Source organism: Triplophysa rosa, linkage group LG1, assembly GCF_024868665.1.
Source record: "Triplophysa rosa linkage group LG1, Trosa_1v2, whole genome shotgun sequence".
Lineage (NCBI taxonomy): Eukaryota > Metazoa > Chordata > Actinopteri > Cypriniformes > Nemacheilidae > Triplophysa > Triplophysa rosa.
The window spans coordinates 4,324,696-4,345,270 of record NC_079890.1 but is presented as its reverse complement, the minus strand read 5'-3'; the positions used below and the strand labels follow the sequence as shown (position 1 = coordinate 4,345,270).

Sequence of the window (20,575 nt, the reverse complement as noted above, 5' to 3'; positions counted from 1 at the left end):
GAAAGACGATCTAAATTTAGCTGCACATAAAGCCCCTGGCAGACCATTTAAAAAGAGAAAATCAATCCGTATGTCACGTCTCAGAACACATACAGTAGTTTACTAGTTTACTAAAATTTAATGCAGGACCAACCAGCACTATAAGTCCATTAAAAACCATGATCCATTTCCATCCTTCCATTTGGTGGTAAAAATAAATCTATTTGTTTCCACAGAGCAGAAAACTTTAAGAGCTGCTTTGTGTTTTAGCCAAGACTAATTTATGGCTTGAACCAATGGGGTCTCAGAGACAATCCCTACAATAGCCTCTTCATCATATTCCAAAAACAACGCCACATAGATGAGTACATTCTGAGGCCTTCATCCTCATGCTAATTAGGGATCTAATTGTCTACAAGCAGAACTAATTAGAAAAGAATTCACACTCATCAGCTGCAGGGGATTACAGGACAACACAGACGCCAAAGTGCTAATCACAACAAAAGAGCCAAATAACTAACCACCGATACTAATAAAATATATTGATGAAATTAAAGAAGTTCCATGTTTAAGTGCAAAATCCCATAATGCAATTAGGGGAGGGGTTTCGGGTATCGCGCTATGTCATGCATTCAGACTTCTTTACATTGTTAAACATGCTGGCTTCTCATGCTTAACATGGTCAACTTGTTCAAAAAACGAGTTGGAGGTATGATGTAGTACTTGTATACACTCCCCCAGGACTCCAACTTGTTTCGGAAAGTTTTTTTATAATTCTGGATCCCTGTGTCGTCAAAGGGATCCTATTCCTTTTATTGGCCAAAAGCATGACAAGGCGAAAGAAAGAGCACGCCCACGAGCGAGACCCGCTTACCATCAAGATTATCTGCGCTGCGTCAAGATGGGCTGCGCTGCAGCTCGTTACTCTTGCGATAGTGAAGTTTAGGTGTGTCTGTTTGTTCACGGCATTTCAGTGATGGATGTTATATAAACGGTGGATAGCGCGGTCCCAGTGATAAAAGATGCCGGACATGAACTGCACGCTGTACGTCAAACTAAGTCATACGTCTGTGTGGCAATCGGCGTGTACGTGCATAATGAACAAAACACGAAGGGATTAATGTGATGATGTGTTGCTTGCTTGTGCTGTATATAGTTCCATCCCACTCTCCCCACTAGTCCCACCTCTAGTAGCTTGTGTTTTTCCGGAAATAAACACACAGCTGTATCTCTCTTTTATAAATTTGATCAAACTTAATACTCTTCGAAGATATGTCGTATGCAATACTACTGTATAGGCACTCAAGATTAATATGAGATTGGCAGAAAATGCCTGTGATACGCGATCTTTAATGATAGCTATCATACCGTGATATGGTTTTATGGTGAAGGTTTGTGTCTGTGAATAGAATATTTGTATATGAAAGGCCCCTTAACTAACTAAATAGTGCATCTGTGCTCAGGGATTTAAACTAAATGGACAGCTTAGTTTCAATTTCTGTAAGCGGCTTAGGGCAACAAGCCAGACACATTTTAAGACGTGATCAGGGCAATAAAATGTGTGACTGTCCGATTTGAGATTATATAAATACTACGCCGTATATGTCATCATAAAATTGGGATTTTGGAGGCAGCAGACTGTAGATTCTGGTCATGATTTAAGCATTAGTAAACTATGATATTAATGATTAATATATTTTTCACCTACTTGCATGTCATTGGTTATATAAAATATACATGTACTTGATAAAAGATTTATGGAAACAAACATTTTGCACAGTGATCAGTTATGATTGGGATACAATACATTGACCAAAGACAGAAGTGTGGTTGTATGTGTGTCTGGGTCACCTTGGAGATGGTATGATGACCAACAAACAGAGCTGGATGTGTTTGTGATTATGAGCACATGCTGCTGAATGGACGTTTACAGAGTAAACTCAGTCATAATGATAATTAGCCTTTCATAGACCCCATCACAGTAACTGATTGCAATCAGACCTGCTTAAATCTGCTCAGTAACGTAGACAAACACTATATAAGTGCCAGGCATTGAATTTCAGCGCGGGATTGTGCAAAATTTAAATCATTCCTGAAAGTCTAGCTCTTATAATGCGAGAAATTTAAAAAATCTTTAAATCCCCCAATGCTACTCATGTAAGGGGGGAGTTCCACCCTGACCGCTGTATGTGAACATATAAAGGCCTCATACACTGGACAGAAAATGATTCTAGTGTAAACTACACATTTCTACAATGACATATCAAACATGATTAAAATCAGCCTCTGATGCTGAGTCTGTGATACGTTTATAGGTAATTCCTACTGAAAATGTATTAAAAGTCCTTAAAGCGGTTAGGAATTGAAAAGTCATTCTAAATGACAGGCAGTTTGGTTACCGATAATCAGACACCGAAGGCAAACAGCTACAGTAGGACAACAACGTGTCCATTGTGTCCACCACAACATCCCATACAGATGATATGATGCTTTAGTAAGGAAAGTCCTCCCTGTTCCACTGCCTACATTAGCTATTTCCCTAATCTTTTAAAATAGCTGACATCGATCGAGCTTCAGATTTCTCTCTGTCTCGCAGCTCCTCACCTTCAGCTCTTGTCACGAGTGACCTTGCTACTCGAAACCAAATATAGACTAGCAAGATCTCCTTACATAGATACATAATTACATGCATACGTCTGACAACAGGAGCAGGACGCAATGTCCATGTTTAATTTACCTACTGTACATGTGGACACCATTGTTTGTCTTTGTTCATTTTGTTGTTTATTCTTCTTCAATAATTCCATTCACAAGTTTAGATGCAAAAGAATAAACATTTCATTCAATCCGAGGGCTGAATTCATGACACTTTTGTTCAGTGTAAAAAATCATATTTTTATGTTAATTTAACTCATATAAATTGTGGCCTATCCGCACAATCAGTTGTTATAACAACACACTCGTTTTTAGTGAATTCCTGCTGGGATGTGTCTTTCACAGAAATGTCTATTGCATTAATCTGTTTATTTAAGAGAGCGATTAATATGCATTATTACATATTAACTTACATTTACATTTTCTATTCATACCCCCCTCTGATGCAGATGAGATCTGATATCAGAAACACACACACCTACACGGCAGATGCAACGATCAATTTAGACTGTATGTCATGTGGCAAGAGGGTCAAGCATTCTGCCTTCACATGGCCAGTACGTGTTATTTTTAACATACTGGAGTCGATACCATCAAAGAGCATGCAGTCTGTGACTAAAAACCTGTTTGCAATATTGACCCAATGCCTAAACCTTAATCACTGTTCTAAACAGAGTATGTATATGTTCCTTTTTAGCTTTCACTGGGTGATATTAAGATACAAACTTTCCATACAAATAACGATTTTCAACCTATAGGATATTATTTTTACAGTTTGTACTGCTTATGTCCGCAATTTGCAACCAATGTCGTGCATGGGCACCGGAACCATTGTTTGTGCAGGTTCCACCCACTTTTTAAGACCAATGAAATTGGACTCACTCGCTTTTATCATCTCTAATTTAGTGTATACACTGTAAAAAAATCCCTGTTAAATTACAGTAAACAACTGGCAGCTATATTTGCCAGCACATAGCTGTAATTTTACAGCATACCTACTGTAATCTGCAACAACAGTTTATTACCTTAAAAGACATTACAATTTGTACAGTATAATACTGTTATTTTAGTGTTCCTGCTGTGACTTCCATTAATTGTTTATTACCAGAAGTGGGACCAAGTCATTGTTTTCAAGTCCCAATCAAGTCCCAAGTCAAGAGAGGCGAGTCCAAGTCAGGTTGCAAGTCCTGAATGTTAATGAACTGAATCAATATCACTTTTGTGCCCACAAAAATCACCATTGTTGTGATCAGTGTTTGCTTTAGTTGGGCTTTTGACTCTTTTATTTTAATGTTAAACTAGTTTTCTTTGGCTGTTGTAGCTGTATTAAAATACAATTATTGGGTCAAAACAAGCTTAGACAGAGGCTCACTTCTGTTTAATGATGAACTCATTTTAAAGTTTGTCTTCTCTTGTTCACTGTCAATATCAGTTCTCTGCTACTGGAGTATGAATTTATAAAACACTGTGAATTTATTTAGGAATGAACAAATATAATCACAAACTGTTAAAACAGCTTAACTACTCAGACACACAAACACATCAAGAATCAGTGTATGAATCTCAACAATGGTGACAATCAACAAAAGAAAAATTCATGCAGCAATGCATGCTGAGTAACATCATAGTACAAAACTCATTCATGTCTCCCAGCATGCATTGCAGTTGATCTGTTTATCTGAATTACTTTGATGATTGTCATCATTGTTGAGGTTTGTGTGATGAGTGTTGATGTCTAAGTGTGTCAGTAATATGTTTCGGTTTATTTTGTCCAAGTTCATGTGCATTTACAATTCAGAGCACTCAAACTAGTCATCAATAAATCAGTATTATTACTTTTTTATGATAAAATTCATATATTTAAATATCATGTAATTTGGTTTTTTTAGCATTCTTTCTGAAACGCTATTACACCACTGAATAAGTAATTTTACTGAAGCCGAGGATCAGGAACCCATCTAAAGCAAACACTGATCACAATAATGGTGATTTTTGTGGGCACAAAGGTGATATTGATTCAGTTTCATTAACATTCAGGACTTGCAACCTGACTTGGACTCGCCTCTCTTGACTTGGGACTTGATTGGGACTTGAAAACAATGACTTGGTCCCACCTCTGGTAATAAACAATTAATGGAAATCACAGCAGGAACACTAAAATAACAGTATTATATTGTGCAAATTATAATGTCTTTCACAGTAATAAACTTTTGTTGCAGATTACAGTAGGTATGCTGTAAAATTACAGCTATGTGCTGGCAAATATAGCTGGCAGTTGTTTACTGTAATTTAACAGGGAATTTTTTACAGTGTATATCATTCACTTTTTAGAGCGCCGTCAGTTAAATCCATTCCAGCTGGGTCATTCGGAGTCCATTTAAATTAAATTCACTGTATTCCCAAACAGTACAATCTACTCATTAAAAATGAGTTAACAGTACTTAAAACTGAAATAATTCCGTAAACTTAAAACTTTGTGTCCCAGATAGCAAGCAACCATTGAATAAAATTTTCAAAAAGCTTCAAATTTAACCAGACTACCATTATTGTGATCAGTGTTTGCTTTAGTTGGGCTCTTGACTCTTGTATTTTACTTCTAGACTATTTGCTTAGTTTTTCTTTAACAGCTAAAACAGTGAGTTAAAACCTGTTTGTTTGGGATAAAAAGCAAAGGTATTTGGTAGCTGTTTTCAATTGGTGATATAAGCTCGTGTGAGGATGGTGTTACAGATCCAAATAATATGCATTCTGTTTTTTCCTCATCGAGTTGTAGGAAGTTCTGAGCCAACCATTGCTTAATCTCATGATAGCAAATCATCAAATCACTCAGTTCATCGTCATTGCCTACTTTCAATGGAAGATAGAATTTTAGATCATCTGCATAAAAATGATATGCATTATTAAATTTACGGCAGATAAGGCCGAGCGGGATCATATACTGTATATAGAGAATAGGATAGGCCCCAGGATGGATCCTTGGGGGACCCCACAAAAAGAGACTGCAGAATCAGAGAAATAATTATCCAGTTGAACTACAGAACTTCTGTTTTCCAGATAAGCACAAAACCATTTAAGAGCCTTTCCCTGAATGCCTACCAAATGACTTAATCGATTTAAAATAATATTATGATCTATCGTGTCGAATGCTGCCTTAAGGTCGAGGAGAATCAAGATTGCTCCATTTCCTGAATCAGCAGCAAGCAGTAAGTCATTATGTACTTTTTAAAGGGCGGTCTCTGTGCTGTGTCTTGATCTAAAACCAGACTGAAATTTATCAAAAACTGAATTTTTATTTAAAAAGGCGATCAGCTGGTTATAAACAGCCTTCTCTAATATGTTTGATAAAAAAGGGAGCTTACAAATAGGACAATAATTATTTAACCCCACCGGGTCCAAACTTGGCTTCTTTAAAAGAGGCTGTATTATAGCGTGCTTTAGACAAGAAGGAACTACACCGTTTACTAAACTGCTATTAATAATGCTGACAATGTTTGGGCCAACTACATCTAAAACTTGAATAAATAAGCAAGAGGGAATAATATCTGAGACACAATTTGTAGGTTTTAAAAGCCGAACTATATTGACTAAATTTGAAAGTGAAATTGGCTCAAAGATAGAAAAAATTCCTGAAGTCTGGGAATAATCAGTACCACGAACATAGGCTTGATACTAGCTCTAATGGTCTCAATCTTTGTGGTGAAGAATTTTAAGAACCTATTACAAGTTTCTTCCCAGATAGCAACCAAACCAGCAAATCGTTGCGGCCCAAATCCGGCCCACACCTTACTCCCCATAACCCCTTATCTGGCCCACATACCGCGTGGAATGATGGCACTTGGGTGGCCCGCTCCTGTTTGCCAGGTTTGGGCCACAAGCAAGCCAAAGCAATGCCGCATGTCAAAAACAAAACAAATAAAGCAGAACTGACCCAAATTTAAACAACAATTCATTTCAATTCTGGCCCAGATTTATCCTAAAACCAACACCTTTCTGTGCTCCTGTTTGACAGAATTTGTATTGAGTTTCATTATTATTATAGTGATGATTGAGTCATTAGTGATGAACATCTGCTGTTAACAAACACAATCACTGCAGAAAAGATCAACAAAAACTTAAATTAAATTAAATTTACCCAGAGAAACACAACAACTACAACCTGAATACAACCCAGCTAACAAAAGTTTGTTATAAGCACGTTCCTTAGAGGTTTTTCAATTGTTTGAATACGTTTTAAAAACATCTTTTAGTTTTTTTTAGAATATTACCATCATGGTGATCAGTGTTTCCTTGAGTTGGGATCTTGACCCTTGACCATTACTTTGTTTGACTTGCTGAAACTGTGAGCTTTTAATGTGTACTTGTTATGGCAGTGCAAACGAGAACCTATCCAAACGGTGTTGGTATGGAACCATTGACACCACTGTGACATTGTAATTTGATTCAGTGCTCGCGTTTGGATTGAGTGCTATGCTGTTGATCCTTAAAGAACATTATAAGAGCACAGAGTTTAATTGTATTTTGATGCATTTTACAAAGATTTGTGAAAAATGGATGTATGTTTATCAAAACACATTTTAGAATCACACAGACATCAAGAATCAGTTTATGAATCTCAGCAATGGTGAAAATCAACCAACTAATTTAGATAAACGGATCAACTGCAATGCATGCTGGGAATTATGAATGAGTTTTGTGCTATGATGTTACCCAGCATGCACTGCAACATGAAGTTTTCGTTTGCTGATTGTCACCATTGTTGAGATTCATACACTGATTCTTGATGTCTGTGTCTAAATTCCTTTTTTGGTTTAAATGTTTATTTGTTTCAGTTTTCACTAATCTTTCTAGACTGCAAAAGCATCAAACTCCCAGACGTAATAATGTTCTTTCAGGATCAGCAGCACAGCAATTTACTCAAATTTAAACATTACAGTAATCTTAATGATTACCAACCAACAACATTTGATTAGAATATCATTTGCATTGCCATAACAACCGTACTTTATAAGTACATAGCTACAACAAATCTAAAGAGTAAATGTCAAGGGTCAAGAGCCAAACTCAAGGAAACACTGATCACCATGATGGTGACTTTTGTCAGCTGGGAATATTCTTAAAACACAAAAACTGACATTTTGAATATTTTAAAACGTGAAAAACCTCTAAGGAACGTTCTTATAACAAACTTGTGTTAGCTGGGTTGTGTTTCAGGTTGTAGTTGTTGTGTTTCTCTGAGTAAATTATTTTTTTGTAGTTTTTGTTGATATTTTCTGCAGTGATTGTGTTTGTTAACAGCAGATGTTCATCACTAATGACTCAATCATCACTATAATAATAATGAAACTCAATACAAATTCTGTCAAACAGGAGCACAGAAACGTGTTGGTTTTAGGATAAATTTGGGCCAGAATTTAAATGAACTGTTGTTTATATTTGGGTCAGTTCTGCTTTTTTTGTTTTGTTTTTGGCTGACATGCGGCATTGCTTTGGCTTGCTTGTGGCCCAAACCTGGCAAACAGGAGCGGTCCACCCAAGTGCCGTCATTCCACGCGGTATGTGGGCCAGATGAGGTGGTATGGGGAGTAAGGTGTGGGCCAGATTTGGGCCGCAAATATTTGCTATCTGGGTTTAGTAGGATTTGGATAACTGCGTGTTAATGGGTTCAATACAGAATTTATTGTATTAAACAAAACTCTTGTGTTATTAGAATATCTATTAATTAGATCAGAAAAGTATTTAATTAATGGTGACAAATCAACAAAATAAAACTTCATACTGCAATGCATGCTGGGTAACGTACAAATCTCATTCATAGTTCCCAGCATGCATTGCAGTTGATCTGTTTATATGAATTTGTTTGTTGGTTGTCACCATTGTTGAGGTTTGTATGAGTGTTGATGTCTAAGTGTGTCAGTAAATCATCCTTTACTTTGACACAATCCTTGTGCATTTATAAACTGAAACATTTTCATCTGTAATGGATCAAACTCCTTATTTACCACAGCTTCTGTACTTTATTAAAAATTGACACCTATTATGAAATCTACTCCAATCTTACCTTTTTAAAGATCTCTTTTTAATAAATGCACAAGTGTTGTTTCGCAAACACATACAAGCACTGACAGAGTAATTAACTTAACAGAAGCCAAGAGTCAAGAGCCCAACTAAAGTAAACACTGATCACCATAATGGTACTTTAATCACTTACTAATATTTCTTTAGTAAAGTGAACACTATTATAATAAATTAACTTAAGTAATGATTTTGAGTCAGCAGTACTTAATTATACTTAATCAATAAGTTCAGACAACAATTATTAATGAGTTCTACTAACTTAAAATTAAACACTTCTTTACTTAAAAATATTTGTGCAATTGGTTTCCTCATTTTTTTTTGTAAATTTACATTTCACAGTTTGACAGAGCAGTTGATGTTACTAATTATTTTAAGTTCAGTCTACTTAGAATTTAGTGCAATGCCCTTTTTGTTGGATGAGCTGAACATTTTAAGTTCACTCAAATAACAAATACACATTACTTAATTTTTTTAAGGCAATCAGTTTCCTCAAAATGTTGAAGTACACCAAAGTTTGAATCAGGTCAACATAATTTTTGCTCAGTCTAAACTAATAATAAACATCACAAGTTAACATCATAAAGTTTGTCCTTATAATATAACAGTGTTCTTACACAACAATTCATTTTAACATTGGAACAATCATTTTTGTATTTATTGCATTTAATAATATTTGTGTAATAAAAAAGTGTCCATGACTGATCCTTCCATACTCCGCAAAAGGACTTTTTACACATGTACAAACAGATCTTAATATTAAGCTTGAAACATCTGCCAGTACCTCCAAATGGCTTCAAATGGCTACCGGTTAGCAGATTTCTATATTTCTCCATAGCTTGTTATTACAGATACAGGCAGTTTTACACATACAAAAATCCATTTCATGAATGCCTAATTATGTGTGGTGAAAAAACACTTCATTAGGGATCATGGTTTCTTTTTTTTAAGCCCAACATGCTACGGTATTGACATTAATACGATTTTTAAGGTCTTGTTAATTTTTTTTAATTGTCAGTAAATGTTTTGAAATGAATTAATGCTTTTACACATGCCAGATGTTGTTTTAAATGCCTAGAAAGGAAATTTGTATTTAAAAAAAATATTTCATGAGAATCACCCACCCGTTTAATAGCTATGTTTTCGGCTATGTAAGTCGGCAAGAAACAAATTTTGCGAAAGTGTTTTTCCCACATTGTGATGTATATCCAAGTGAAATGGCATCTGGAATGAGAAAAAAATATGTAACTTGGTTTTGTCCTTCAGGAATTCGATCACTGGAAGTTAGAACCCTGGCCATTGGAAATTCATTATAGTCCCACCCGCTGAGACAAACACCATGCAAAAAATGATAGGGTGCATTGATTAAATAAATAGTAATAATAATAATAAAAATTTGTATATAAACATGCAATGTATAATGCAATATTGCCGTTAAATAAGAATGGTTGATTTTATGGTGACTTGAAAAAAAACAAGATATTTACAATATTGTTTTATGTGAATAAATATAATTATGTTTCTAGTTTTACCACTGCATTCTTTAATTATTCCTCTTCAAATACAATAAGTATCAGCTGTATGCAAAGTTCAATTCAATTCAAATTTAGGTCTACAGAACTTTTCACAGTGTTGCATTGTTGCAAATCAGCTTTAAAGAAGACACAGTATAGAACAAACAGTGGAGTCAAAATGACAGATTGTCCTGCAGTAACCACACCAAGACTAAGTGTCTAGTGATTTCTATTTAAAATTTAAAATACCTAAAAAAATATTTAAAAGTGCCGGGAACCGTTTTAGAGCTGGACTTTGTGTATTGTGTATCTCATAAGGATAAGAATTACACTAGCTCAGATGGGCTCTGCATCATATCTACATATGGACAAGCATATTGAATATAAGCAGCCAGCAGCTCACAAGCAGTTTTGGAAGAGAGAGAATCTTGTACAATGGACCGCCATACAGCCCCCCCCCCCCCCCCATTTAATATTTTAAATACTTCCTTTGAAAAAGCTTGTTAATACCCAAGTAATCGCCCAAATCGGGCCCTGAGTTATATTTTACACTGCTGTGAAGAGAGAGGTTAATGCTTTTTGTGCATTGCTAACCCTGTAGCCTGTGCATTCATCTTCCAAAACTGTATAATCGTTAATCACCAGCAATATGCTTCACCTCACTTCACATCACCATAGAGACCTGTCTGATGTTAAAGCAATTAGGGTTAAAGAAAGACAGTGGCAGCCATCTTTGACATGTCAGTCTAAACCAGCGAGGCGCTGAGATACGTAAAAAATAAAAGATATTAACAAGATGCTGCACTGCTATGCCTATGACTAATGGGCGAAATGCAAAACTCGATGTGGTCGATCTAACAAAGTTCCACCTTCCAGTAAATTAAATAAATCATTAATGGTTAAAGATTTTCTAGAAGGGGCTCTACAGAGGTATACAGAAGTCCTGTGAGGTGCTTGCAAACCTCAGTTGCTGAAGCGATCTCCGAAAAAAGGTGCTTTAAAGGTGAAACAAAAGTTAGGGTCTGGTTGATGTCAAGTTTATTTATTGTTCGAAATGATGTTATTTAATTGTGGATTTAGCCAGCAATTTTAGACATCTCTGTCTTCCCCCATTCAAGTACAGAGAAATTTCATCTTGTTAGATGACAAAAACACGGTCGCAGAGTGTGCTGGCTTTCCTAAAGAGACTTTGGATCTGTTTTTTGACACTTTAATATTGCATCACTGGAATAAACAGCCAGGTTCTTACCACCTCAAATGAACCTTTTCAACCCTGTGTGATTCCTGCCCGCTGAAGTTTAGCCCCATCTGATATCTGAATCACGTCACCAGATCCAGGTCGAGGTTGTCAATATGCTCAGGGGGGGTTAAAAGTATTTTCTTTAAACAGGACACAATTTGTTCAGCTTAACCCGGCAAAGCTTCATCCACGCTCGACATTGTTTAATCCCCTGTGAATAGAATGACGTAAGGAACATGACTCCACAATCCCCCACTGCCGCGATACAGCCCACTCTGAGCTCCATGTTAACAACGATTCTCTTGCCTGTCAAAACTCATGTTTCCACGCAAAAATGGCAGCATAGTTCACCAAAAATCTCATATTGGCTAAATGTCTCAGTCAATGTCAACTTTTTTTGGTTGTTGTGGATGTCATGCTTTATCACTCCTAAATCTCAGAATTCTTGTAAATGTAGCTACCAAAGCCAGTCTGATTTCACAAATCTGGTCCATTGTACACAAGACCATACACCAGGAGCAGGGCCCCATAGCAGCTATACTATCTGGCCCCATTCCACTTGATGTGGGCGGTCTTGTAGATTTCGCTCAAGCGTTCTCATCAACGTGAGAACGACTGCGTAAGAGCTACAAAAATACAGCTTGCAATAATTGCAGCATTGATCCAAAATCCAGTTTGCTGAATTTGTGGATTTTGCAGGGTTAAATGTGCAGGAGGCAAAAAAATAGTGCCGGGTGTTCAAATGGAATGATTACGGATCCACGCTGTCCGTGAACGCTGCTCAAGCAAATAAAATCTTTTTTTTCTGACAACAATCACAAAAGCTAAGCCTATTATTAGTTTAGAGTAGAAAACTCTTTTTTGTAGCATCAGCTGTCTGTATATTTATATACATAATTATTATGTATATAAATATATTTTTATAAAAATATATAAATTATTGTGTATGTATATGTATATTATATAAGTCGGATGTGATGGGCATATTTTTCTCAGGAATATAGAAAAACAGAAAACGGAAAACAGGTTTAGATGTATATGTGACTAGTTACATTTGGAACAGTTTTACAAAAAAAATGACTTCAAATGAGCTACCAAGATGAACATAATCGATGTCTATCACAAATCCGGCTTGATATATACAACTTCTTTATTTTTCTTGCACTGACAAATATTAAAATAGAATAAAACTGAAAACATGAAAAGATTACTTTTGCCAGGTTAGTTGAGTACATTAAAAATCCATAAATAGCTCTGTTAGTTCATACTGCTGTTAAAGTCCTACTGTGGTGAAAATCAAGTTTTAACCCCTTACATTACAGTAACATGCACAGGGCCCATGGACAAGACATTTTTGATTGTGTCTGCATTTTGTTACCTTTGTTTTACATTATTATTCAATCAAATATCACAAACTGCATCATTTGAAAGCTAAAACACTTAACATTTATGTTCTGAACTTGTTTTTGCAATCAATAAAATGCTCAAAAACGGGTGATTATATAAAGTTTTATTGTTGTTTGTATGTTTATATGCTTTAAGATAAAAACATTTGCAAATACATCATTTTAAACACTTGTGGAGTGTTTTCTCCATAAAACTGCAGTTTACCAAATACAGTTAAAAAATGATGTTTGAAACTGCCTCTGTTTATGACATCATAACCCTGTAACCAATCACATTAATATATTTGAGCCGTTGCACTGCTCACACGTCGAATGAGGCATCTATGTACCAATGATTTTAGCTCACTCGATTAAATGGAGGTGGGGCTAATTTGCATATTCATGAATCTGCATATACTAAATGAAGCAAGGGTGTAGAGTTGCATTCAAGTCATTTTAAGGCATAAAGAATGTTTACATATGCTGTTTTAATGCTTAAAGGTGAGTTTTAAGGGATACAATTATCGAATGCAGAGGGACTTTAACACTTTCTATGACAAAGACCAAAGCCCAGTTTTCTGGTTTAGTCATGTGATGTACAGTACGGCGCTTCTGGGTTCAGGGATTAGGTGTGAGGTGAAACTGCGGTATTAGATCATGATTGTTGTTACAGGAGGCCTAGCTGCAGTAGCTGAGACAAATGGATTACCGGACATAAAGCCTGCAGGATTACTGCAGCTTCATGCATGAGTGCTGCGGCGCATTTAAACAGCATGTGCCTTCGTTAGCAACCAAAACATTTCCTGCGACAAAACTATATTTACGGACATGAAGGAGGGTCTTTGTGTGTCCTATAAAGAAAACATCTACCTGTTGCCTGGCAACATTGATGGGCCACTCAGATCCGGTACTGTGCGTTTATAATATATAGGAGTGCTCATGGTCCTCCTGAAATCTTCTAATCGATTATCCTATCCTGAAGCGGTCTGACCCATCTGGCCCAAATCCTGCGACTGTTTTGCTGTCCTGTGCTGTTATTATCACTTGTCACTACAATTAAACACTGCCTGTGGACAAGCTCACAATTAAAGTATTGCTGGTTTGTTGAGTATACCTATACTTTCATTTGAGCAAGAGTGTTGTCCTACACAGCAAATTGGCCAGTGTTAAATGAACACTGATGGGTGTCTATATGTGCCCACACTATAGGGTGTTAAAGTGACACTGAATCAGTGTTGAAGATAATGACATAATTAAGTGATTCATTAAGTGATTATCGATCATTAATGATGAACACCTGCTGTTAACAAACACAATCACTGAAGAAAACATCAACAATAAGAAGTCACCCTGATAGTGTTTAGTGTTTCCTTCAGTTGGGCTCTTGATCCTTGAGTTCTAGAAATTGAAGTTTTTCTCCAGTTGTAATATTCTGCTTTATGGGTGTCTTTATTACAGCCAAAGCATAGCTAAAAGAAGCCAAATGACGATATTGGTAAATGGTAAAGCGCAGCAACATTATCCTGAAAAGGTTTTACTGAATTTTAGTTTGTCTTTTGACCCTGCGTAGCAGTACCCAATTATTGTTGAAGTGAAAAAGTTCTCAACCAGTTAAACACACAGACATCAAGGATCTGTGAATGAATCTCAACAATGGTGACAATCAACAGCAAAAAACTTTATGCAGCAATGCATTCTGGGTAACATCATAGTACAAAACTCCTCTACGACTCCCAGCATGCATTGCAGTTGTTCTGTTCATCGAAGTAATTCCGTTGCTTGTCACCATCATTGAGGTTTGTATGAAGAGTATTGATGACTAGATGTATCTTAGTGACAGTGATAATTCTTTGGGCAAGTAATTGTTTCTCCAGACTGACTTAAGTGATCTTTCTCCTACAGCCGCATTATTTATGAGTTATATAAAGCATTTTACAGCATTAAAACAGAAATTTACACAAAAAAATGTCCACAATCAATCACACATATCTTCAGCCTCATATATAACTTTAGCTAATCTTGAGTTTCATCAACATACAAGTGTCAGTAGTACAAGAACACTGAAGATGTTATAAAATAATTAACATCAATAGCCCAAGGCTAAGACCTTAACTAAAGGAAACACTGTTCACCATAATGGTGACCCCAAAATCAACCGTTCATGTTTTCTTCAGTGATTGTGTTTGTTAACAGCAGGTGTTCATCATTAATGATCAATCATCACTTCTTCAACACTGTTTCAGTGTTACTTTTAACACCCTATAGTGTGGACACATATAGACACCCAGCAGTGTTCATTTAACACTGGCCAATTTGCTGTGGCAAACCAATCCATGTCACTACATTTTAATCATATTTCTGTCGTGCTTTCAGGCGGGTTTGTTTGGTCAACAAATGAATAACAGGGCCAGTCCCAAATGACACACTTGATGTGGACTCGTGAACTTTAGTCTTTCGTGTCCATGAAGTCCATGACACCGCAGGGTGTCCAATCTGTTGCTTTCTGATTCAGAAGCACATTCACAAGTAGCATTTGTGGCTGTTATGCTCGTGCATGGGTTCTGGATTTACAGCAGACTACAACCTGACAGTTGAAAAGACGTTATGTCACCAATGTTTTGCAAGACCACAAGGAACCCATAGAGTCTATTCAAGTTGGATATTCTGAGAAAGGAAGAGATGGTGTCAACTCACCTTCGGTTGAGCCTCCACCTCTACGACCTGGTTTCTGTAAATGATGCCCTTGACCAGAGTCTCTACATTTCCATTGAACTTCATGAAGAGAACATAGCAAGCGTAGGCCAGCAGCAGACTAATGCTCTCCCAGTATGTGATGTAGTTATCCAGGAAGAAAACAATAAGCATGATGAGGCCGACAATGTAGAAGAAGACATCCCTGAACAGAGGCCACCACGTCAGGTTCAGGATCTCTTTAGAGAAAACGGCGCACATCCCAATGACGAACAGGATGTTGAACACCGCAGAGCCAACAATGGTCCCGATGCCCACGTTACTGTGGGAAATGAAGACGCCAATGACAGAAGTGAAGAGCTCAGGAGCCGAGCCCCCGGCCGCCATGAATGTGGCGCCTGCGACATCGTCCGAGATTGTGAGTTTTTCGGTGATGACGGTCAGCGCTGGAACGAAGAACTCGTCGCACACAAGGGCGAGGGCAATGAACATGTACATCATGCCAAACATGTGCAGTATCACCGCGCCCCGTCTGCGGTCCTCTAGGCTGAACAGGTCAGTCGGGTAGTCCCCCTGACTTTCATTTGACTCCACAGATGAGCGCATGGCCACGGGCGTGTCCTCTGAGAGGTTTCCCAGGTGTGTGGACAGCAGAGTCCTGTGTGGGGTGTGGCTCTGTAGCTCTTCCCACTGAGAAGGCCGGGGCCACAAAAAGGCCACTGCACTTATTGCTACGAGAGCAATGAGGAGGCCGAGTACCCTTGCAGGCCGACGCTTCCTCCATGTGCAGTGGGAGCGCTGGCGGGCGCAGACAGTCTGGTGGTACTGCAGTAGTGCATCTGAGTTGGAGGCCATGGCCGACGTCCTGGCTTTGACGTTGACGCACTCTCTCAGTACGCTATGGATGGGCTTAGCGCATGCCGGGGATGCTACTTGTCCAGTAAATCAGCGGTATCCAGATGTCCTTCAGCACACCAGAGGCTTCCTCATATTAGCCTGAGAAAAATAATCACAGAGACAGCCGAGATGGGGGGGTTAATCATACACAGTACACAGCGGACGAAGATCTGCTCTCACTATCCACACACGCACATGAAGTATTAAAAGCGTGTACGTGTGTGTGCACGTGTGAATCTGTGAGCGTCCGTGATTGCTGACTAGCTCTTCCTCTCAGCTGCGTCTGCATTTTCAAGGTCACATAGAAACTGTACAATGTCAAAAGCACGTCTGCACCCATGTCATGCTCGGTGCAGCTGTTTCACAACATGAGCCTTACACAACCAAAAATAACAGCTAAAATTAATTCACATACATCACTGACAAATAAAAACCGATACAAAGGCACATCTAAAGCCGTTTTAAAGGGCTAGTTGCGCTTCTGATCACCTGAAGATTCCAGAATCAAACCTAATGCTGTCCCAAAACAATGATCAAAATCTCTCTAGATCAACACTAGCCTCCTGACTCCTATAGCTCAAGTCCTGTATTCTGAAACATTCTTTTATTTACATGTATGTATGTGTTTTTCCAGGCTCAGCATCAATGTATAACCATTGTAGTAGTATTTTTATTATTTTAAGCCAACGTTGTTTTAGTTATTAGTCATTAGTTATTTTGGGAATGCAAAAACTTGGGAATATATATTAATGACAAATAACAAAAAGTAGTAAAACAAGTAAATAACTGCACGTATAAAGAAACACATTTCTCGAAACCCATTTAGTCCTGCTGGCCGCGTTGTTTTTTTCAGATATTCGTCATTTCATGTTCTGGACATAAGCAGTAAAATCTCAGTGCATGGCAATGTCACATCTAATAATGCTGTCATTTATCATGCTGTTATTAAAGAGTATGGCTGGCATACCTGAAAATTCACCGCCTGTCTGACATGCAACAGACTTGTCATTCTTATGACCTCTGAGCTCTGTGTGATGAAATATCAATAGATATATAAATCCCGAAATGTAAAACTGTAAAATGGTTTAGTCATAATAGACTAAGTTATGATCCAGCGCAGCGTTGTGTGCCCATACTCATCACTAACAATGCGTCATGTGTAACGAACCAAGACGTGTCCAATAAGGATAGACAAGTAAATGCGTTGATCAACGTGAATATAAGAAACGAAAGACTTACATTCAGATGTGATGCATGAAAGCTACGGCAGGGCGAGTGCGGCAGGCTGACAGTCCGCGTGCGTCCTCTCTCATGCCCTGTAATGAGGACAGTGATGCTGGTGCTGATGTTACTTAGGGGTGGAGCTCCGATATCGCACCTCTATCATGCTTTTATTCCCAGACATCACTTATAGCGAGGACCAATGATCTGACTCACCACGAGCTCTCTCTCTCTCTCTCTCTCTTTGCGTGTGTGTGTGCGTGCGTGCGTGCGTGCGTGCGTGCGGGCGGGCGTGTGCGTGCGTGTGTCTCCTTCACACAGGTGCATGGATCCGAGTGGCCCTGTAACGTCACAATGGCCCGGGTAAAAGGGTTGCCCTGGTTACGGGAGCGCGGTTCTCCAACAGGAGAACTTGTACATCAACATGAGTTTACAATGATATCATAAAGGCATTTCCACATGTGCACACATTTCAATCTCCCATAGCACGTATTTTTTCACAGACTTTCGCTCAGAATTAACTTCAGGTCAAAATAATAGCAAGAAATAGTATAAATAGTAAATTGAAATGGTAAGATAAGATATTGATTTGGGGGTAGAAAAGTTAAAAGACAAACAAAATGTTGAGCATTTCATTTTACAGAAATAGGCTAGAAAAAAAGTTTATTTTAGGATGTTTTTCATTGTGACATTATGACAACAATGTACATTTCTCCAAGATTGTCATTACTGCAATGCCCAGATGTTTATTTATAATATTTCCATTATGTTCAATGAAAATTGGCATTAATGTGCCATTGTTACAATGAATCATCATTGCCCATGGTACAACATTTGTTCCCGTTATGTGTCAGAAAAAAACATTCAGTGTTTATGCAATATATAATATTTGTATCATATTTAATTTTGGAGTAAAATACAGGGACGAGGTTTCATGAGATATACACAGACAAGCACATTTAATAGTGTCTTTCTGAATAAAGAAAAATAACAGACTATTTTAATTTAAAGACAATTTTCAACACTGCAAATGTGTATTTTCCATTTAAAAAAACATGCCAGAGAAGGTTTAATAAGGTAATTGCAGACCTTTGCAGTACATCTTTGCTCAATCTATACAATTGCCTACACAGAGTCCTGGACACACACCACTAACATTCCCTCACCCTAATTAAACAAGCAGGCACATGCCAATACAGGTGACATTCACACATCTCTGTTTCTCCTAGGCTACTGTCCTCACTAATAGCAACTGTTCTAGGAGATACTGGTCTTGAAGTCAAAATGTGTAAAAAAAGCCACAAATATATCTTAAGCTAGAATTTAGTACACAGTAACATCAGCATTGAAATAAAAACCAAAACAATGCTACCCAAACAAAATGCATATATAAAATCAATAAAAATGTTAACATATACCACATTAAATTGTTCATAGGTAGCATGAACACATCAATGAGTACAAGATACAAACATTAGAAATACAGTTATCAACTTACACACATAATAACAATGATCAAATAAATATATACCCTTTTAAAGTATGTTGTAAATTGTGTGCTATTTTAAAATTGCCCAACAGTGCCACCATGGGGAAAAAGTGTGTCAGAACAAAAGCGTGAGGCCTTTATTTTTTCTACATGCAAAATTTCATTAAAGCTAGTTAGCGATCATTTAGGCCTACTTACACTCTTTCTGTTCCATACCTGTGTTATTTTTTTTGTCTATTGTTTAATATTAAATTACTTATTTTACTAATTACTAATTATTTTCAATAAAACATTACAATAAAAAAATATTCTCAATAATATAAACAGGTAAAGATGATCATAATCCTCTGGCGAGAGATTTCATGTTTCTTTTTCTTCCGTTGATTCCATCAAAAGCTGTGGTTGAAGTCAGCTGTAGTTGTTTCTGTGTCCATCCGTGATTCTGTTTGTTATCGCCTCATTATCTCATTAACATTCAGTGTGACATTTACCAACCTGTAGTATGCACACTAAGCAGTGTTCATTTCATCTGGGCTAACCCATGTGGGGCCTACGTGACTATGCTGGCTGGGGTGTAGTCAGCTTCGTGTAATGTAATGTAATGTTTTCTTTTATATTTCTGAATGTGTGCCAAATTGTCTGCACTACGCAATCTTAAAACTATCAAAAGAAGCGCTCAGAGTCACCATTTAATACTTGTTTCAACCTTATGCATATCGTAATCGCGGCATTAACATATTTTATTATATTGTATTTATTTGTCATCGATGTCATCGATTTTAATTTGTTTTATCAATGGCATTATGTTTTCAATTGCATTTAATAAAGTTTACTCGTTTACTTATTATGAAATGATTTCGGTTCTGTGTGGTTTCTGCTTCCAACTCGTTTCGAAGAAACAAGACTTTAAACTCTTAAAATGAATAACATTTCTGCAATGTTATCGTTTAACCATTACTTATCATGTAATATTTGCTTTGTTTGCAATGAGACACAAAGGCGTTTTCTCCAATGTTATGACTGACAGTGAAACCTAAAATACACCAAAAACGCAAAATAATTACAAAAGGAATCAATTTTATTTGTCAGATGTACTTCATATCTTCAGAGTCCATTCGACTGCGAGGAACAGAACCAAATCCAAGCCTTTATTTGGCGATCTTCACCTCCATCCTGAGCAGCCACCGTTAGCAACACCGGCGCTGATGCTTTCAAAAAGTCGACACCCAATCACTTCCATTCTACCGCATGGAAGTAAAATGATACGTGGTATTATAACTCCGCAATATTCTTCAAGAAAACCATATTCAGTTAGGATGCCTTGAGGGTGAGCAAAACATGGGGAAATTTTGATTTGCTACTGAAGTATCCCTTTAAGGCGTTTGTAATGTTGTATCGCACCGTAAAGTGAAGAACTTCTACACCCCTTTTT

At 37.3% G+C, this 20,575-nt stretch overlaps 1 protein-coding gene across 4 annotated transcripts in view; it reads right to left on the bottom strand.

Moving 5' to 3' along the window:
• Nucleotides 1-17,895, bottom strand: part of LOC130556478 (sodium/potassium/calcium exchanger 2-like) — a 49,802-nt gene extending 31,907 nt beyond the window's left edge. For all 4 annotated transcript variants that reach the window (XM_057337524.1, XM_057337541.1, XM_057337549.1 and 1 more), the window contains exons 1-2: nt 17,673-17,895; nt 15,540-16,532 (exon numbers count right to left, since the gene is read on the bottom strand). In XM_057337524.1, coding sequence (XP_057193507.1) covers nt 15,540-16,391 — 852 coding nt within the window. In that variant the 5' untranslated portion in view covers nt 16,392-16,532; nt 17,673-17,895. The remainder of the gene's footprint in view (nt 1-15,539; nt 16,533-17,672) is intronic.
• Nucleotides 17,896-20,575: the final 2,680 nt, after the last annotated feature.